Source organism: Triplophysa dalaica, chromosome 16 (genome assembly GCF_015846415.1).
Source record: "Triplophysa dalaica isolate WHDGS20190420 chromosome 16, ASM1584641v1, whole genome shotgun sequence".
NCBI lineage: Eukaryota > Metazoa > Chordata > Actinopteri > Cypriniformes > Nemacheilidae > Triplophysa > Triplophysa dalaica.
Genome location: NC_079557.1, coordinates 20053607 through 20069151, shown reverse-complemented (window position 1 = coordinate 20069151; position 15545 = coordinate 20053607). Strand labels below are relative to the sequence as shown.

The window sequence follows — 15545 nt, the reverse complement described above, 5'->3', positions numbered from 1 at the left end:
GGTCATGAGTACCCTATCTCAGGTTAGTTTCAGTTAGTTCGATTGCTCCCGCTTGACTTAATTCAATTATTTTTGGGGGGTCTGAATCGCGAGTAGTTTACCCTGTCGCTTGAAACGACGATGCAGGAGAAGGCGGCAAATGGCATTACATTGCGCGCTTCACTTTTGAAACATTTATGTTTTTGATACCTAGTTTTGTTTTCCAAAGCTTCAGTGCATGATGGCATTTTCGTCTATGAATGTACTGTAAATGCTCTAAAGAACGCTGAAGGCGAACAGAAATGAGATATACAGCTCTGCTTGGAGCCAACCAATCATGCTTGTCAGAAAAGTGAGTGAAACACACACACAAGCGAACATGTTTTACAAAAACTAAAGGCACCGCCTGTCAGTGGAGCACTATGTACGAGTTTCACCATCCTCAATCTACGCCCATACCAAGTGGCTGTGCTACCAAAAGCAGGCACATTAAAATACCTGTAACACTTACATGCACAGGGTATGTTAGTTTCCTTTTTCGGTTGAAATGGCAGGTTTGAATATAGCAAAGAAGAACCTACAGGAAAATGTAATGTGAATTGTTTATTATTATTGAAAAAATTAGGTATCAATCTTTATTCAATTGTGTTTTGTTCCAACGATTTCCACATACAGCAAATGGTTCATATCAATCTATACGATTGTTTTACGTGTGTCATCGAGTTGTAAATGACAGATGTATAATATAATATAATTATGTTGTAATGCATTTCTAATAAATTCATGCAGCAGTTTATACTTAATTTGTTGTTTGACAATCTGGATTGAATTTTATATATATATGTACACATGTAAGTTAAATCAGGGTTGGGGTACCCTACAAAGGGGTGCCTTTCTTTCAAAAAGTTTGGGAACCACTGGTCTAAAGAGACTGAAATACCACAACTTACAGATGGTACTCAACCAGAAAAATCCATGCCCAAGACGACATTTCTTTAAAATGTGTTAGCAATTGATAACATCTGAGTGGCAGTCTAGATCTTCACTTAGCGCAAGTTGACATGTCAAGTTCACCCAGCTGCTGGGTTGTTTTTTGGCCCAGAATTTGGTTAAAAATCAACATACCGATTCTGGGTTTAACACAAGAATGCGTTGAAAATTACACATGGGTCCTTTAAAGTATAATAAATTATTTTTCTACGTGTGAAAAACACCTCTCCAAAACAGAGTAAAATCCACAAAAGGGAACACTGTGTATGCTTCAGTCTTTTTTATTTACAGAAATTGTTTTCAAACTGCTTGTTCAGCATGCTTTAAATTAAGCAGAACACCAAAGGAAAGGCATGGTCAGTTTGTATAAACTGTAATAAAAAATATATTAAGCAGCAAGATCAATATAAATTATAAAATTCAGTAGTTCGTTTACCATAATATATAATACATTTTACAATAAAGAAATTAGAAATTTACTTTTGTGAATTTCAATTCAACATCTCGTCTTTGATCCATGTATGCGTTTATTTTCTTTCTGTTTCACAGTGAAATGTTAAGATGGCGAACATGTGACTAACACTGACTCATTTTTTTCATTCAGGTTAATGGGCATCAGTTCATTGAGGAACCAATGGAGGAGGAGTCCTACACAAATTTTGTGAGTAACTTGGTGTATATGCAGTGGTGGTTCTAGCCTTTGTGGTGCCAGTAATGGAATTTCCTGTGCAGTGATTTTGTGTGGCTCTATAGTGCGGTGTGCCATAATGCCGCCTTCAAACTTATTATGGTTGCAAATAAACATAATCTATGTTGTTGGGCTATTATTATGTAGCATATATTGTTTTTTTAAATAATAAATGTGTTTTGAAACAAATTAAATACTTCTTTAAATTTATTGGTAAATGCCTAACAACGAAGAGCACTGAGGTGCAATAAAAACGCATGGAAGGCTTACATGCCTTTTTTCCTTCACGAAAGAAAAGAATTTTCTTTCGCTAACATAACGGTCAAGACGATAACATAACGCTGTCGTTTTCAAAACTTTGAGACCCGTTTTCAGTCCCCCAAAACACCATTGTCAGTTTTCCGTATAGTCTTGTGTAAATGGCCTCTTAATTCATTTTCTCACTGGTTAACTCCACTTGAAGTGTAGTAACATCAATAAGCACAACTGAAATGCTACTGAGCTAAATTTAAAGTGCCCCAGAAAAGGGGATGAAAACTTGACATTTACATTTATGCATTTGGCAGACGCTTTTATCCAAAGGACTCACATTGCATTATACTATAAATTTGTATCCGAGTATGTACAATACCTGGGATCAAACCCATGACCCATTGCTTCACCAAGCTACAGGAAATAAATCAACTTTATTTATTATTAACCTTTATTTAACCAGAAAAACTCTCAGAGATTAAACTTCTCTTTCGCAGGAGTGTCCTTGCCAAGAAGTGCAGCAATACAATCAGTTACAAGCACTAATTTACACAACAATAAACCAACACAATCACAAAACAACATATCAAACTAACAACAATTAAGGGCCGATTCAAAACATTTTCTGCGCATGCGCTGTTGGACGCCACCAGCATGAGGCAATTTTCGTCATCAGGACGAAACATAAAACAATCTCATTTAAAGTAAAGAAGATTCTTTAAAAATATTACCTTGATATCTTGGCCTTACTTATTTTAAGACATCAAGAAGATAATGTCAAAGATTGTAATCATAGTCAAATTAATGCTAGAAATCAAATTCGATGCTCTTTATCTCATAATTAGATTCAGAGACTTTAGCCTGGCTTTCACAGACATAGTCACATATATTTAATTTTGTGAAAATAAATGCAAATGTAAACAATATTTATGTTAAATTCTGTCACTAGTTCACAGAAAAAACAGTATGCAGAGAAATTGAAACTAATTTGAGTGATCTCTTAATTCATTTTTTAAGGTGTAACGGAAATATATATGTATTAGAATGTCCATCGCTTGTTTTGTCTAAAATTTCATATAAAGTGGCATTAAAATGGTCTTAAAATGTCTTAAATTGAAGTTCCTTATTTCTGTTTTAATTAAATATATATATATATATTTTTTTTTAATTAATCAAACCCAATATAATAAGAGTGCCCTTTCTGCCAGTTAGACAGGTAGGAAATATACAGAAAATAAAGTTCTCAAAAACTTTACAGTCTTGACTGTATGCATGAATTATTGAAGAATCCTCAATAAAGCTACAAAGTCACATTGATTTCTTTTGTTCTTTGATTAACATTAGTGACATTTGTCACAGCAGCAAGTTTAAGAACGATTCCCTTTTAAGAGCTGCCTCTCTAGTAGGGATGCTCCGATCCGATATTTGTATCGGAAATCGGCGTCGATACTGAATAAAATTCTAGATCGGGTATCGGTGACAAATTGCACCGATACCCGATCTAGCTGACATAAAATTTCTGCTAGGCGATGTAAAAGTTCCTGGAGACACCGGCGCTTAAACTCTCTCGTGGCTGTGCTTTGCGAAGCGTGTGACATCATACGCTAGCAACGTGCTCTGTACGTAGTGCACGTGAACAAGCGAACATAGCTTACATTGAGCAGCGAATAGCACGGAGCGAGCCAAAATATCTGCCATTTAGATTTACTTTAGAACAGCTACGCCAACAAGTTACACCGCTGTTTGCAATACATGCGAAGAAAATGTTCCGAAGGGTAGTGATAAAGCTGTTCATTATAATACTACTAATTTAAGCACGCCGAGTTCAATAAGCTGAAGAAACTAAAACGAGACGGTACGAAGCAGCTAACTTTGGAGGAGACAGCGGAAAGAATTCAGAAATTTCCATCTGGTAGTGTGAAAGCAGCGAAAATCACTGAAAGCATACTGAATTTCATTGTTATGGATTTGCAACCGCTGTCCTTCATAGCGAACAATGGCTTTAGACCACCTGGAGCCGCGGTACGACATGGTGGAGCGTAAATATTTATCTGAGACCTGAACTGTACCAAAAAGTCTGCAAACACGTATACGAACAAAAATAAAGATGTCAATGCAGTGAGTTTTGGGGATAATTTGATTTTGAATTTCTATTTGTACCGACTAAACTATTATATCTTTTTCCGTTTATTTTTACATGTGCAGTTTTACCAAGCTAGGGAAGCTAGTGTTTTATTTATCTTTCGGTGTTGGATGTTAAATTTGATTTCCACTAAACTTTAGCTTAGTTTAGTGGACTTTGCTTTAATGACTAAAGCATTAAAAAGAGCAGATTCCTGTTTGAATATCTAAAGCAGTAAAGCTATTTTTTTGCTCAATTTCAGCTGCTTTATTGTTTATTATGCATTGATTTTTAAATTATATTTGCACATAACAGTTATTCAGAGATTTTGTTTCCATTAATTTATACCTGTTTATCAAGCTAGTGAAGCAGTTGTTTTATTCAGCTGCTTAATTTCCACTTTAATTTTGAATTTCAAGTTTAAGATAGTGAACATTTTGTTTTATTTTGCTGGTTTAATAAATAATTCACTAAATTTGTGAATCATTTGTTTGATATTTTGTTTTACGGGTCAGGAAATGAATGTTAAGTCGAGCTTGATGTCTTGCACAGCAATGCACACAGTTTATTAAGTAATTGTGCAATTTAAAAATGTTACCTTAGTATCGGATCGGTACTAAGTATCGGCCAATACTGAATCTCAGGTATCGAAATCGGTATCGGAAGCAAAAAAGGTGGATCGGAGCATCCCTACTCTCTAGACAGGTCTAATGTGCTTCCTAAGACTTTATTTAACTTTTTGAAGATTTTGCTTGCAAAAATACTTGCTTTCTGGCATAATCTTGTGAGTTTTTGTTCATGCAAGCAAGAAAGAGAAGTTAATACTGATGATCAGTTTGACAGATTATGACGCAGCCTTTAGCCCATGTGTACACCAGTGACTGCTGTCACGTTGCATTGAGCCATGTTCCACAGCCAGAAGCTGTCAATCGAAACTGGACGTGTCAATACAACCACCTAAATAGTTTAAAGGCCTTAAGAGCGTGATTATATAATGTAATTCTAGACATTGATAGAAAAAACGGATTTTGTGTGGATGACATTCAATAATTTTAACACGTTAATCTGAAAAAATTGATTGCATGCGTTAACGTGTTTAGTGACAAATGAATGATATAAAAATGTTATCCGATGCGCTGTCTCTATCAGGTAAAAGACTCAGAGTTATATTGTGTTTTCCTGATGAATAAAGCCAGTTCGGAATAGTAGATGACTGGTTTCAAAGCCGCAAACCTCCTACTCTGATATAAAAACAAAGTGAACAAGACGGTCTACGTTTTAAATATACGGAGGTAACGAAGACAGCAACACAACTAACATTAACCTGAAAAGTGATTTAAACAGGTTTTCTACGCGATTTGGAAAAGTATGGATCTGTATTTAATAGGGATGCACCGAATATTCGGCCACCGAAAATTTTCGGCCGAAAATGGCCCACAAGTGAAAGACTTTTATCACCGAAACAATACGGCCGAAATGTTGTGATGACACAAACAGATACCGCTCCTTTGATGCATCTCTAGCGGACGTTATTCCTTTTAGACCCTCGGGGCTCTAGAGTGCGACCAATATTCTTTTACGTGTGTGAACCAGAGGTCGCGTAATCCCAAAGATTCTTTATCATTGACAGATTTTTTTACCAGTGACGCCGTCATTCTGGCAGATTACAATGAGGGCAAATGTAAACACCCGTTTCCCTTCAGCGTTATATGCTCGTGAAGCGACCTACGTGTCGTTGTCTTCGACTGACTAGACATGTGATGCGATTTGGGAAAACCCGTCGGGTGTCGCGCTGGGACGCGGTAAAGACAGTTCACCTATCAAAGTAAACCACATAACATGAAGAATGAAGAAGTATTAATGCACATTTCCCGCCAGTCCTGTGTAAACTATGGCATGCAAAGTTGTTTTATACAATGTTTTCGTGAGATGACAGAGCTCCGCGTCTACAGCCCCAGGAGTAATGCCCGCTCCACTGCTCAAGCGAGCCGGACCGCGATCGCAAACTATACAAGAGATGATCAAAAGTCCAGACACTATGCGCATGATAAACAGCGTAAAACTTGCTTCACTGCTTATTAGTTGTTGTCCGTAATGTTTCCTCGTGTTGTGATAATGGCAGAGCTCTCGTTCTTTAAATGTGCGCTGCACCATTTTCATTACTTTCGTTTTATTCCAACGGTTTTTTACAGTAATTTTATAGACTTCAACGCTAGGAAATGTTTTTTTACTAAATTGTTATTAGAGTAAGTCTCTTACCACTGTAAAGTGTTTTTTACTTGTGATATTGGACTGTTGGGCTTTTATTTTCATAACTTAACTTTAAACACGTTTTTCTCCAAATTCCGTTCCTGAACATCATAGCGCTTCAGACGACAGAATAAGTTGGTTATTCTATTCTTAGGCTACTTATTATCAACTTTACACATCTGCAATTCTTGGTGCATCTGTTGTTGTTAAAGTTCTACAGTTAACATATGGGCTGTGGGAGTCTTTGTTTGGATACACTATTATGTTGAAGGCCTACAGAGAAAATATTGTTGTATCTTAAGCAGTTGCACTTGTTCTGAATAGACTTTCTTGTAGTAGTCCTACAGAGAAAAATGTAAAATGCACTTGACCTAAATGCACTTTGTTTTCATGAGAGAACATTTAATTGTACAACTTTTCAGCAGGCCAGTACCCTGTACATTATTATTTAATATACACATGAGTGGGGTCAAGTTAAACATCTTAGTTGAATTTTATTTTATACTGTGCATTGTTGCAATGTGCTAAATAAATATTTGCATAATTTGTAATTGATTTATTCTTTGAAACTTTAATATTTATGCAATTGCAATGCTTTGATTTTAGTAAAGTTAGTACACAGTAATAGCCATAAATGCAAGGGTACTAATAATTGGCCAAATTTCTTTCGGTGTTTCGGTTTTCGGCTTTCGGCCTTGGTTTCCTCTTTTTCGGTTTTCGGTTTCGGCCAAGAATTTTCCTTTCGGTGCATCCTTAGTATTTAATTTCCAGGTCTTGATAAGAATGGGAAAGGAAAATGTATAATGGAAAAAATCTAGGTTTTATCATAGAAATGTTATGGAGCCATTTACTATTTACTTTTTTTTTCTACCAGTGATGGAAAAATCTGAAGGCAATCTGTCATTTTGACGGACTACAATAAAGGCGGTTTTTAATTCCACTATTTATCATTTCGTGTCATTAGAACGTGATTGTGAATGGACTGAACGTGATTGTGAGTGGAAGGAGGTAGCTCATTCATGAAAATTTGTGGTAACACTTTCCTTGAAGCATGTATGTTTAATGCATTATTAAAGTAGTTTTAAAGCATTGTAATGCACATTTTAATGCATTGTGATGTCTTATAAATCACAAATTATAAATAGGGATGCACCGAATATTCGGCCACCGAAAAGTGGCCGAAAAGTTGCCAGGTTTTCGGCCATAAGACTTCTATCACCGAAACAATACGGCCGAAATGTTGTGATGACACAAACAGATACCGCTCCTTTGATGCATCTGTAGCGGACGTTATTCCTTTAATAGCAGCACTAAAGCGTCTCCTAAATTGCATGCACCCTCAGGGCTCTAGAGTGCGACCAATATTCCTTTACGTGTGTGAACCAGAGGTCGCGTAATCCGAAAGATTCTTTGTCATTGACAGATTTTTTTTTACCAGTGACGGAAAAATCTGATGGCCGCCCGTCATTCTGGCAGATTACAATGAGGGCAATTTGTAAACACCCGTTTCCCTTCAGCGGGATATGCTCGCGAAGCGATCTGCGTGTCGTTGTCATTTGTACTGACTAGACATGTGATGCGATTTGGGAAAACCCGTCGGGTGTCGCGCTGGGACGCGGGAAAGACAGTTCACCTATCAAAGTAAACCATATAACATGAAGAATGAAGAAGTATTAATGCACATTTTCCGCCAGTCCTGTGTAAACTATGGCATGTAAAGTTGTTTTATACAATGTTTTCGCGAGGTGACAGAGGAGTTATGCCCGCTCCACTGCTCACGCGAGCCGGACCGCGATCGCAAAACATACAAGAGATGATCAAAAGTCCAGACACTATGCACATGATAGACAGCGTAAAACTTGCTTCACTGCTTATTAGTTGTTGTCCCTAATGTTTCCTCGTGTAGTGATAATGGCAGAGCTCTCGTTCTTTAAACGTGCGCTGCACATTTTCCTTACTTTCGTTTTATTCCAACGGTTTTGTACAGTAATTTTATAGACATCAACACTAGGAAATGTTTTTTTTACAAAATTTTTATTAGAGTAAGTCTCTTACCACTGTAAAGTGTTTTTTAATTGTGATACTGGACTGTTAGTTTCATAACTTAACTTTAAACACGTTTTTCTCCAAATTCCCTTCCTGAACATCATAGCGCTTCAGACGACAGAATAAGTTGGTTATTCTATTCTTAGGCTACTTATTATCAACTTTAGACATCTGCAATTCTTGGTGCATTTGTTGTTGTTAAAGTTCTACAGTTAACATATGGGCTATGGGAGTCTTTGTTTTGATACACTATTATGTTAAAGGCCTACAGAGAAAATATTGTTGTATCTTTAAGCAGTTGCACTTGTTCCGAATGCACTTTCTTGTAGTAGTCCTACAGAGTTTTTTTTTTTTTAAATGCACTTGACCTAAATGCACTTTGTTTTCATGAGAGAACATTTATTTGTACAACTTTTCAGCAGGCCAGTAGACCTGTACATTATTATTTAATATACACATGAGTGAGGTCAAGTTAAACATCTTAGTTGAATTTTATTTTATACTGTGCATTCTTGCAATGTGTTAAATAAATATTTGCATACTTTGTAATTGATTTATTCTTTGAAACTTTAATATTTATGCAATTGCAATGCCTTGATTTTAGTAAAGTTAGTACACAGTCATAGCCATAAATGCAAGGGTACTAATAATTGGCATAATTTCTTTCGGTGTTTCGGTTTTCGGCCTTGGTTTCCTCTTTTTCGGTTTCGGCCAAGAATTTTCCTTTCGGTGCATCCCTACTTATAAATAATGATTACAGTTAATACATTATAACACTACTAGCGGACCTCTCAAGTAAGTGCATTGAATGGGAAACGCTGTGACATCACACTGAAGATCTGTGATTTTTTTTTATAGTACTGTACCCTTTGAGCTCACCTTAAAATAATATGAAATCTTTAAAAATTAAAGCAAGGTAAAACCACACACCATCAATAAACTGTACATTTTTTATATTCTGAATTCTTAAGCACAATCCACTAACGCCTGTGAAGTAAGGGTGTGCGATATGACGATATTAGATCGTGAACGATTAAAATGACTGCACGATCCACTTTTTCGGGAAAATCGTTAAATCGTCCTATATAGTAGTGTTCTATAGAATTCATCAACATACTTGCGATAGATTGCGCCATGTTAACAAGCTCGTATACGTTGCTTGTGAATTCAGTAAGATTAAGTGACGCGGTCAGTGAAGATGGAGGGAAACACGGAGGACTTGGTCCCTAAAAAAAGTTCTCCATCAGTAATAATGAAATGGTTTGGGTTTACCCCAACTGACACGGCCCAAACAACAGTTATTTGCAAATGTGGCAATGATAAGATTCGAGCGTCGTAAGGCAACACAACGAACCTTTTTAACCACCTCAAAATAAAGGGACTGAAAGAGTATGCCGACAGTAAAATTATAAAGGGATCCCACGCGAGTAAATCAGGTACAACCAAGCATACGGAAACTAAAAGGCTTAAACAACGACTTTAGCGAAAGAACCATTTGAGAAAGGAACTCCGTATCCGTATGACAGAATGAACAAGCGCTGGAAAGATGTCACTGACACGGTCGCATTTTACCTGGCCAAAGACATGATTCCCATAAAGACTGTGGAAAATGAGGGCTTTAAAAAACTGCTCAAAGTCGTAGATCCACGTTACGAAATACCCAGCCAAAAATATTTATCCTCCACGCCCATTCCACAGCTTTACTCCGAGTGCCGCAACAAGATGAAAAACAAAATTCAAAATGTAAAGTTTTTTGCTAACAGCTGATTTATGGTCTTGCACTTGCATTAAATATTAACTTGATTAAAATATTCTTCAAAATATAAATGGTAAAGAGTATATTTTTATATGGGGACTTAGTTTGGCTGTATTGAAGCCCCTTTAATTTGCAAAATAGTCTTAAGACCAACTTGAAGAAGAACCGCGATAAAATCGTAAATCGTGATCTATCTGGAAAAAATCGTGATTTGAATTTTTTTCTAGATCGCCCACCCCTACTGTGAAGTAATATATTGGTGTAGCATACGTTATCATGCAGCTGTTGAGCTCACTATGTTCTGTAGCATCTGCTCTGTTTTGAAAAACAAATTTTTTATTTAATTGTAATTATGTGAAAGTGATGTTTCCATACACCGAATTTGTGCTCTCCATTTAACCCGTCCAAGAGCACACACACACACAGCAGTGAGTAACACAAACCGTGAACACACACCCAGAGCAGTGAGTAGCCTTTGCCGAGATGACCGGGGAGCAGTTTGGGGGAAAGGTGCCTTGCTCAAGGGTCTCACCTCAGCCATGGTATTGAAGTTGGAGGAGAGTGCTGATCGTTCACTCCCCCCCACAATCCCAGCTGGTACTGAGGCTCGAACCAGCAACGTTTGAGTTACAAGTCCGAGTCTCTAACCATTAGGCACGACTGCCAAACGTCCATTTTCCAGGTTATAATATGCAAAAGTTTAAAGATAATCTCTTTATTATGAAGTAAGCAGCAGGGCTCAACATAAAGGACTGCCCGATGGCCCAGGGCCAGCATGGGAGATCCTCAGGACACTTGCCTCATCGGGCCTGTGCTGTATCGTTATGGAAATGTATTATTTGTGAAAATTGATCACAGTCCAGTCCACTGTTAATCTCAGATCCAGTACAACAGACGTTCAAAAATTGCAGCCAGAAGAGCAGCTACATTAGCTGCGATGCCATTGGCTTGTCTAAGTAAAATTTTAAACAATATCTCAATGAACTCAAAAAACATTTCAAAAATGTTGACAAGACTAAGTTTAATATAACATCTGTTTAGTTAAAAACATGAAAGTAAGGTTAATAATGTAACCTAGATTACACATTTTTCAGTTTTACTCAAATTAGGGTCGTGAAAAAAATGAGTACACCCCACAACAAAAACTTCTAAATCTACTATTTTGTATGGCCTCCATGATTTTTAATGACAGCACCAAGTCTACTAGGCATGGAATGAACAAGTTGGCGACATTTTGCCAGATCTATCTATTTCCATTCTTCAGGAATGACCTCTTTTAGAGATTGAATGCTGGATGGAGAGTGATGCTCACCTTTTCTCTCCAGAATTCCCCATAGGTGTTCATATCAGGAGACATATTTTGCCACTGAATCACTTTCACCCTGTTCTTCTTCAGAAATCCAACAGTGGCGTTAGATGTGTGTTTCGGATCATTGTCATGTTGGAAAAGTGCACGACAACCAAGGGCACGAAGTGATGATAGCATCTTCTCTTTCAGTATAGAGTAGTACATTTGTGAATTCATGATGCCATCAATGAAATGCAGCTCCCCGACACCAGCAGCACTCATGCAGCCCCACATAAGGACAGTGCCACCACCATTTTTCTTTGTATTCCTCACCTTTGCGACGCCATACAGTTTTAAAGCCATCAGCTCCAAAAACATTTATCTTGGTCTCATACTGGGAGTATAGAGTCCCAGTAGTCTTCATCTTTGTTAGCATGGGCCCTGGCAAACTCTAGGTGGGCTTTTTTGTGCCTGGGCTTGGAGAGGCTTCTTTCGTGGACGGCACCCATGCATGCCATTCCTCTGCAGTGTACGCCGTATTGTGTCACGGGAAATAGTCACCCCAGTTTGGCTTTCTACTTCTTTAGATAACTGCAGTGAACTTGCATGTCGATTTTCTTCAACCCTTCTCATCAGAAGACGCTCCTGTCGAGGTGTAAACTTCCGTGGACGACCTGGACGTCTCTGTGAGATGGTTGCAGTTCCATCTTTTTTAAATGTTTAAAAGTGAAGCTTTGCTGATCTTCTTGTAGCCTTCACCTTTCTTGTGTAAAGAAATTATTTTCTTTCTCAGGTCTTGTGACATTTCTCTTCCATGTGGTGCCTTTGCTGACAGCATGAAATGGGAAAGGGTTTTCTTTAAGTAACACCCTTTTATAGTCAACTGTCACCTGTGTAATGAATAAGTAGTCACCTGTGGTTGAATTCTTGTTAAATTAGACATTTGTAGTCTAAAATTTAGCTTTGCTCCAGAGACTTTTAGTGGGGTGTACTCATTTTTGCATCACCCTTATTTGAGTAAAACTGAAAATGTTGTTCTCGAAGTTATATTAATAATCTTACTTTCATGTTATAAATTAAACAGAAATTATATAAATCTTAGTCTTGTCAACATTTTGGGGTCCGTGCTTGGACCTCCATCAATGCTTTTTTCCATCTACACAACATCCCTGGGACCCATCATATGGGCACATGCCTTCTCGTATCACTGTTATGCTGACAACTCTCAGATCTACATCTCGTTTCATCCAGACGATATCACTGTAGCAGCTCGCATTACAGCCGGCCTAGAAGACATCTCCGCTTGGTATTACCTCCAGCTGAACCCTGTCAAGACAGAACAACTCGTGTTTCCGGCACACCCCACGGTGCAACACGATCTCACCATCCAACTTGGCAATACCACAATCACTCCTTCCAAAAAACAGCAAGGAACCTCGGAGTCATATTCGATGAACAGCTGTCATTCCATGATCACATCTCTTTGCTGGTCTTCCTGCAAAGGCTTTCAAACCATTCAAGCTGGTTCAGAACACAGCAGCATGACTCGTCTTCCAATAGCCCAAAAGGGCTCATGTGACACCCCTTTTCAACTTTATCCACTGGCTACCGGTTGAAGCCCGTATCAGATTCAAGTCACTAATGCTATAGAACTATCACTGGATCTGCACCGGCATACTTTCACACCCTCCTACACCCCACCAAAAAACCCTGCATTCAACAAACCAGCAGCGTCTTATATTGCCTTCTCAAAAGGGAAGTAAATCGCTTTCCCGCTCATTATTCTTTACAACTCCTTCCTGGTGGAACATTCTTCCTAACTCCATACGGTCAACCACATCTCTCACAGCATTCAGAAAACAACTTAAAGCCCATCTCTTTTTTGAATACTTGACAGACAAAGAAAAAACTTGCAACAGTTGATGGTCTAGCTTATTTTTAAACAAGTAACTTTTTTTCTTTTTTTTAACAATTTATTGCTCCTGTATGACATATCGCTTATTGCTCCCTGAACTCTATGTAAGTTGCTTTGGATAAAAGCGTCTGCTAAATGACTAAACATAAATGTCAATGTAAACGCTTATCCATGAAAGACTGTATTTTGACAGGTAACCATTGTTGAATCACAACCTGTAGATGTGATTAGGGCTCTAGACTGCGACCAAAATGCTTGCAAATGCAATTGTATTTTCATAATGTGTAAGGTAAAATATCACAGGGTCACATTGGTGCGAGTGCATAGAACACATTTTGAGGGTTTGAAAAGGAAAATGAATAGTTGAGATTTTCATGGCCGATATGATAAGCAACTATACTCCCATTCTGGGGCATAATCACTGCACAGCAGGATGAGTGAAATCATTCCGTGCATTTGGAAATAGGCTAACTTCCGTCATCATAGCCAACGTGACCAACTGCTTGCCCAAGGAGCGTGATATCACTGCGCCTGCTGCGGCCATGTTACGGCAGCAAACTTCCTTGATCATTACTCCGGCATGGGAGTATAATTCCTAATAATATCGTCCAAGAAAATCATGACTATTCACTCTCCGCCAGTTTTAGCACAAAATATAAGTACAGAAGAGTCAAGTTTTAAATAGGATAAATATCAAAACTCTTTGGTCTTTTATGAATGCGATTCTACTGGTCTAACTGGATTCAACGATCTATGCTAAGCTTTGCTTAAAGTGCAATCGGCTGACCCTGAGATAAGCTGAATAGATTCCAAAATGGTAAAACTCAACCTATTAGCTCTTGGGGAGTTGGAGAATGAGCCTATTTCCCAAAAAAGTGGACTGTTCCTTTAAAACACTCTCACGGAACATTGATGTCAGATTCCGATCGTTCTGCCCAGCGTTAAATGAAGTCGAACACGTCTGTTTCTGAACTGTCTCTCTCCCTCACAGCAAGGTCAGAAGACAGAATCCATGTTTCATGTGGTGCATTCAGAGAATGAACTGTACCTAAATTGTAGCTGGGTTTGAATGTGCTCAAAAACATATTGCCTGTTCTTCCCTGACAAGTGTTCCGCACAGGCAGATGACATAAAGGAAAAATCCTATCCAGTGAAGTGTTTTCCTTGTTAACTTCCATCTTTTGCGATGTCCTAACAGCTGTGAAATACAAACTGCTCATTAATGTCCGCTAATGTCCGATTCGCCACGTAATTACTCATTTGAACCGATTTATTTTGTTGAAAGAACTTATAAATCAAACACTAAACTTACGAGTCTCACTGACTGAACCCATCAAATCAGTCACTCAAAACACATCAGAACACAAACGTGCTTAGACTATTTAACGAGAGTGGTTAGTAAGATTTAGTATTAAAAGTTTATTTATGACAATATGTAGTAAAGTACATGTATAATAACTTAGTTCAGATTTGCTTTTGAGTTTTGAGCTGGCAAATTTGATTTAAAGGGATAGTTCAGCCCAAAACTCCTATTTGCTGTTTATTTACTCACCCTCAGGCCATCCGAGATGTAGGTGACATTTTTACCATAAAGAAGATTGTTTGGTAAATCCGCAGCCATCTCTGCTTCATAAAATAGGAGTCTATGGGGTCCATCTGTCTAAGAATTCCTAATGCACATAATTCCAAATAGCTGCTCCTGGCGACATGTTGACGTTTTTTGTGAAGCGAATCGTTTGATATTTTCATAAAATTTGATGTTCAAATTTATGAAAAAATCATAAAAAATGATAATATCGTCACTTCACGAAACGTCAACATGTCGCTAGGAGCCGTTTTTTGGAATTATGTGCTTTCGGATTTACCAAACAATCTTCTGTATGGTTCTACTCAAGAAAAAATGTCACCTTGATCTCTGATGGCCTGAGGGTGAACAAATAAAAGGCAGATTTGAGTTTTTGGCTGAACTATCCCTTTAATTTTATGTGGTCAAAATAAAGAATGTCAGTGGGAAAATTACAGCTATTTGCAAAGAGGGCAATACAAGAGGATTGTGAAGAATGACAGGATATATTTGTCTCAGATTATTTCTTGGCCGTTATATAACTTGAATATTAAACTAAAAAATAACAACTGTATAAAATAACAAATACAAAGTTTCTTTGCATTTATTTTTGATTTATTGAGCTCCCAAGTTAAAGCGCAAATATGAAGTGGTCTATAGCTGTCTATTTTAAAAGACAGAGTGACACATTAACA

The 15545-nt window shown here is 37.7% G+C and overlaps 1 protein-coding gene across 3 annotated transcripts in view; it reads left to right on the top strand.

The window, feature by feature from the left end:
• The window catches only part of rps6kal (ribosomal protein S6 kinase a, like), a 55442-nt gene that overhangs the window by 4247 nt on the left and 35650 nt on the right, over window positions 1-15545 (top strand). For all 3 annotated transcript variants that reach the window (XM_056769179.1, XM_056769180.1, XM_056769177.1), the window contains exon 2: window positions 1574-1630. In XM_056769179.1, coding sequence (XP_056625157.1) covers window positions 1574-1630 — 57 coding nt within the window. The remainder of the gene's footprint in view (window positions 1-1573; window positions 1631-15545) is intronic.